General features: G+C 48.5%; 1 gene segment (V, D, J or C); it reads left to right on the forward strand.

Annotated features, from left to right (window-relative positions):
- The first annotated feature begins 2,698 nt into the window (after window positions 1-2,698).
- LOC127547543 (immunoglobulin kappa variable 3-11-like) lies at window positions 2,699-4,264 on the forward strand. The segment is given in 2 exon segments: window positions 2,699-2,788; window positions 3,107-4,264. Coding segments are annotated over 2 exon segments (531 nt in total).
- The last annotated feature ends 2,211 nt before the right edge of the window (window positions 4,265-6,475 follow it).

Here is a 6,475-nt window from a genome sequence, read left to right on the forward strand (position 1 = left end):
GCTGTGATTGGTCACATAAACCTTTATCCCCCTATTTGGTCAGTGGAATGCAGAGAAAAAGGTGATAGACAGCTCCGGCCACTTAACTCCTTCTTTGGACAATGGAATGCAGTCCAGGTCTCATCTAAAATCACGTGACCAGGCCCTATAGGACTGATCTGCTTTAGTTACCAGTCTCTGATCAAAATGTGATTAATCTGTAAGTTCTTCACCTTTCACACACTCAGAAAAATGAACTGGCAAGAAAACCTGCAAGTGAAGTCCATCCTGAGGCCTTTCTTGATGTTTCCCATCCATTGCCTCCCACACCCATAACCCTGCCCCAGAAAATACCGCGTGTTCACTTTTTATTAGGACTTAGAGGCCACAACATTTATTTCACACAAGAAAAGAATCCTTAACCCTGGAGCCAGGATTCCCCTGTCTGTAGCAGGCAGAACGAGAGCCCATTTCTGGGACTGTCACAGATCCTTATGGCCTGACTATTGTCCCAATGAGCCAGGAAGCCAGTGACATAGAGTTAATGCTGAGCTACTTTCCCTTTGTGGAAGTCACTGAGGTCCCAAAGAAGCAGCTTTCCCTTATATTTGCTGTAACGAGGGGACGTGACTGCTCTTTCCCACAGACTTCGAAGTGCATCTACTGCAGCCCATGACTGTGCCCCCCGAGATCTGCCAGCTTGTGCCGGGCCTGAGCTGTTTCACCTCCGAGATGGAGAAAAATGTGGGAACTTGACTCTCAAACCAGATTCTCTTACAAACCCACCCAATTTTCTGTTGTTTCTTATCTTGAGAGGGGAGCCCTTATAACCTGATGATCTAAACGGGAGAGATCACCTTGGCTCCTGAAGCCCAGTAGAAAGGAGGTTCTGAGCCCATAAAATAGCGGGAAGATGAATCTTTTCTATCTTAATGGGCCTTCTGAAAAGTCTGTGTCCCCCCCCAGGGTATAAAGGACACCCTGGATTTTAAATGTAGTTTAAGTCAAGTAAATCATGTGTACTTTTCTCTGATTCATTGCTATGTGAGGGCTAATGGCAGCTCTCTAGGACTACATGCTATAGGAAAGATATTAAGTTGCATAAGCGGAAGTTTGGGAACTAATCACAGCAAACCAGATCTAGCAAAATGGATATCAACATTAATTGACATATTGACATATGGTGGTGCAATGAATGGAGCCTGGACCTGGATTCAGGAGGATCTGAGTTTAAACAATGTCTCAGACATTTAGTAGCTGTGAAGGCCTCACCGTGTCTCTTTCTTTGATTTTCTCAGTTTCTTCATCTACATAAAATCCCTATATCCTATAGGTATAATTCCTATATGAATCCCCATGAATCGATGGGCACATCAGTGGTTTTAGTTACTGGCTCCTAGCTCCCACCGAAATTCTAGAGAAAAAGGGAGAACATTTTAATGTACTTTGCAACCTTTAAGGTAGTCAATAGTAGCTAATAGTAATAAAAGAAAAGCTTATGATGTTGCATTTTGCCTTGAATTCTGAGGACCTGTGGTACAGACAGTTCCTATTTTTCTATTACTTTCCCCAGTGTGTAGCATTTTGTTTTGTGTATAAGGTAATAAGGCTCATTTTCCAGCTGCGATTTCTGAATGTAGAAAAAATCATAACATTTTATTTTCTTTTTCTTTTTTCTCTATTTCCTTTCCCACCATGATTATTGCTGAAACAAGTTTAGCATTATTGCACACGTGTAACCTGAGTCATGTTGCTGGACTTCTCAGTGAGTGGGGAGAAGAGGGAGAGGGAGAATTTGAAAGTCAGAATAGAAAAGCATTAGAAATTCTTTTTATCTTTATTTAGAAAAATGTTTTTTTAAACCCAAGTATGACTCGAATGCTTTTTCCTGTGTTTGTTCACTATAGATTGAGTGGAGAGAGGAGAGCCTGGAGGCGGGGGATCAGACAGGGGCTGTTGTAGTCGCTGAGGGTAGAAGTGAATGGCGGCCCAGGCTTCTGGTCCCTGTTTCTGAGCTAGTTACGCTCCCATCAGAGCCTCCCCCTGAGCCCTCTTTGCCCAGAGCCTCATTTCCAGAAACTGTCAGAGCCTCCAGGGCGTGTCAGGATGGGACATGGGGACAATGACAGACCAAATGCTCTTCCCCACAGGCCTCAGACAAGGGCAGGATCCCCCAGGGACTGACAAAGCCCATTGACCAGGAGCCAGGCTCGAACAGGCTTTTCCCGGGTCCCAGGCCAGGATCTGTCCAGTCTGAGCCAGACCCCTCCCTGCCCCCTGGAGTTCTCCCCTTCTCCAGCAGAGGGCGGCAGTGGGGCAGGCCCAGGAGCAGCTTCAGGGAGGCACCTCCCAGGTCTCCAGGCTGGGAGCTCGGGCCCTCTCTGCCTCCTCCCCAGGGCTGGGAGCTCCCTCAGGGTTAAGAGGAACCTAGTCCTGGGGGAGAGAGAGAAACTGCCTTCATTTGTCCAGAACCGGCTGCACCATCATCCTGAGGCACTAGATGTGACCTTGCCCTTGGTCCTGAGTCTCCCCCTGGGGACAGAGCAGAGGGGGCCCCTCCCCCAGAGCCAGGCTCAGCCAGGGGGACTCCCTGGGGCTCCCGGGGTCCCTGAGGGGAGGCTCCTCCCACACCTGGGGCTCTTTTGCATCTGGAGCCCCAAGGGAGCCTCAGGGAGCCCTGCCCAGGACATAAAAGCTTCCTCCCTCCTTCCTGCCCCCTCAGGGCTCTGGCTGCTCTCTGCTCAGTCTCTGAAGGCCAGGATGAGCTCCCCATGGCAGCTGCTCTGGCTCCTGGTGCTCTGGGCTCAGGGTAAGGCCCAGGAGGGCAGGGAAAGGGTGGGAAGGTCCCAGGTTTTCAGGGATGTAAAAGTGACGGCTCCTTGATACAATGGGGGCACACGCTGGGGCACAAGACGGGCAGATGGAGGCTGGGAAACATGACCAAAGCCCTGATTATAAACCTTGTGCGGTCTGTGGAAAAGGTGGTTTCTGCCTCATGTCGACACTTAATACAACGACTTGTCAGTCATTTGGGATTTCTGGGGTCTCTGAAATATTGTCTCCTTCATGTTCTTTAAATTGTACATTCCCACATTTCTGTCTTCCTCTAATTCTGTTGCTTTCCCAGATTCCCAAGGAGCCATTGTGCTGACCCAGTCTCCAGCCTCCTTGTCCGCATCTCCAGGAGAGACAGTCACCATCAGCTGCAAGGCCAGTCAGAGTGTAACAAATTCTTATGGTACTAGCTTCTTGTACTGGTACCAGCAGAAACCTGGCCAAGCCCCCAGGCTCCTCATCTATGGTGCTTCTAACCTGGCATCCGGGGTCCCTGCCCGGTTCAGTGGCCGTGGGTCTGGGACAGATTTCACCCTCACCATCAGCAGCCTGGAGCCTGAGGACGCTGCACATTATTACTGTCAGCAGAGTTATAATAGCCCTCCCACAGTGCTTCAGGCCCGAACAAAAACCTCCCCAGTGTGTCCAGGGGACTCAGCTCAGAGCAGCAGGTGCCTCCTCGGGGTCCCCAGGGCAGAGCAGCCCCTGCTCTCTGGGCAGGCTCACACCTCCCAGGGCTTCCCCTTTCTGGTCCCCCAGATCCCTCCTTTCTAACTTATGATCACAATCCCTGTCTGCACATCCAAGGCAGAGGGAAGGCAGCACAAACCCAGGAGAAACAAGGGGGAAAACGTAACAAAGAAATGCTGATATTTCAGGTCTATTTGTTATATTTTGCCTCAACAGAAAGCGTTTCTTTTCTGAGGAGCCCAAGTTCCCGTTGAGGAGGCTTTCCTCTAGGTCTCTGTAGCTCACTGCTGGTCTTCAGCCATGTATGAGTCTCTGTGACCCCCTGGGGGTTTTCCTGGCAGAAATATTAAAGCAGCTGGTGTCCTTTTAAGACACTGTATTTCCTATTGATCTGTGATCCCTTTCAGAATCTCAGCCATTCCTGGGGAAGCCATATCCCCCACAGACACGTTATCTTTGCAGGATGCAGGACCTTGGATGTGATTAGAAATCCTGCCACAAAACCCCACTTTGAAATGCTGTTAATTCTAACAGGAGATCTGGTTTGTCCCAGCCCCTCCTAAGGCCCAACATAACAGCTTCCTTCAATGAAGGTCCTTGCAGATGGATCTCGGCAGCTCCTTTGCTTCCAGGACCTTCTATCCATTGAGAACTGCATTTTCTCAGTGCAAAACTCCATTTCCCATAGATCTGCCACTACAGAAGTCAGTCTCTGGATAACTGATTTCTAGCCAACAATAAACTTTCATTTTGCAACAAATATTCGGGAATGAGTGAATTCTTTCCCTCCTAAAATCCGTGGCTGAGTTAAAGGGGATTCTCAGCAGCTCTTACAGCCACTAACCTCTAGGCCACCAGGAACCTAGAGCACCCAAAGCGCATCACAGGGATGCTGCTCCCTCAGGCAGAGCTGACTGGGAGCAGGGGAGCCTGGAGCTCCTGCAGCTGGAGAAGTTGGCCACCAAGGAGGAGGGCCGGCCCAGCCCCAGGTCAGGCTTTTCTCTATAGACTCTGAGGGAATTGTAGGCTCTCTGCAGAGCTGAGATAAAACATCAAATTGTTTCTGCAAATTTCTTCATTTTCTGCTTCATGAGCCTGAGCCTGTGGCCAGAGCTGAGTGTGCTCCCTCCTTTTGGAGAGCGGTAAGTTCCTCCAAGTCCTTAAGTCGACTTCCTAATGGGCTGTCGACTAGAATTTCCTGGCTAAGGTCCTGACACTCATTTTTGGACTGTGATTTCCCATGTTACTTATTCCCCAAACTAAGTTCAGCAGTTTCTCGGCAGCCTCCCTTGACAATTCTTTACCACCTGGGCCTGTCACAGTCCAGCCCTCAACAAAATTTAGCGAGAGCTATTCACTCGGGTTCTCTAAAACCCAGCCAATAAGATCCTCAAACTATTCGAAGAGCTCACCGATCCACACGGTGTGGATTCTAAACTGCGCTGGCCAGTCAGGACATTCGTTTCTTCCAAAGTATTAGTTTCTGTACATCAATGAGTCTGTCTGCTTCAGTACGTTGTCTGACAGGGAGGGAGGATGCGCACACTTGAGTCGGAGACCACAGGAAAAATTCCTTTGTGGGCACCTGCCTCTGCTCAAGGTCTCCCCAAAAGACACCATCCCGGACGAGCACCCAAAATTTTTTGGGGCAATTGCACCTACCCAAACTGACTACTCAGGAGTCGCTCCAAATGATGCACAGAAAGCATTTATTAGAATCTTGAGAAGTGGACCATCCTGGCCTGTGGGACCGAAAGGACAGCAAGGATACCCACAGGAGGAGAGTCATTCACTTGAAGATGCTGACAACTTTTATACATTTCAGACAAAGAACCCCCCAAATCCCATACTCTATAGGCTGTGATTGGTCACATAAACCTTTATCCCCTATTTGGTCAGTGGAATGCAGAGAAAAAGGTGATAGACAGCTCCGGCCACTTAACTCCTTCTTTGGACAATGGAATGCAGTCCAGGTCTCATCTAAAATCACGTGACCGGGCCCTATAGGACTGATCTGCTTTAGTTAACAGTCTCTGATCAATATGTGCTTAATCTGTAAGTTCTTCACCTTTCACACACTCAGAAAAATGAACTGGCAAGAAAACCTGCAAGTGAAGTCCATCCTGAGGCCTTTCTTGATGTTTCCCATCCATTGCCTCCCACACCCATAACCCTGATCCAGAAAGTACCGCGTGTTCACTTTTTATTAGGACTTAGGAGCCACAACATTTATTTCACACAAGAAAAGAATCCTTAACCCTGGAGCCAGGATTCCCCTGTCTGCAGCAGGCAGAACGAGAGCCCATTTCTGGGACTGTTACAGATGCCTATGGCCTGACTATTGTCCCCATGAGCCAGGAAGCCAGTGATATAAATTTAACACTGAGCTACTTTCCATTTGTGGAAGTCACTGAGGTCCCCAAGAAGCAGCTTTCCCTTATATTTGCTGTAACGAGGGGACATGACTGCTCTTTCCCACAGACTTCGAAGTGCATCTACTGCAGCCCATGACTGTGCCCCCCGAGATCTGCCAGCTTGTGCTGGGCCTGAGCTGTTTCACCTCCGGGATGGAGGAAATTGTGGGAACTTGAGCCTCAAACCAGATTCTCTTACAAACCCTCCCAATCCTCTGTTGTTTCTTATATTGAGAAGAGAGCACTTATAACCTGATGATATAAACAGGAGACATCACCTTGGCTCCTGAAGCCCAGTAGAAAGGGGGTTCTGAGCTCTGAATGAGATAGCTGGAAGCTGAATCTTTTCTATCTTAATGAGCTTCTGAAAAGTCTGTGTCCCCCCCAGGGTGTAAAGGACACCCTGGATTTTAAATGTAGTTTAAATCAAATGAATATTATGTACTTTTCTATAATTTATTAATAGGTGAATGCTAAAGGCAGCTCTCTAGGACTACATGCTATAGGGAAGAGGCTAAGTTGCATAAGCCGAAGTTTGGGAGCTAATCACAGCAAAC

The sequence above is a fragment of the Antechinus flavipes genome, chromosome 2, assembly GCF_016432865.1.
Source record: "Antechinus flavipes isolate AdamAnt ecotype Samford, QLD, Australia chromosome 2, AdamAnt_v2, whole genome shotgun sequence".
Lineage (NCBI taxonomy): Eukaryota > Metazoa > Chordata > Mammalia > Dasyuromorphia > Dasyuridae > Antechinus > Antechinus flavipes.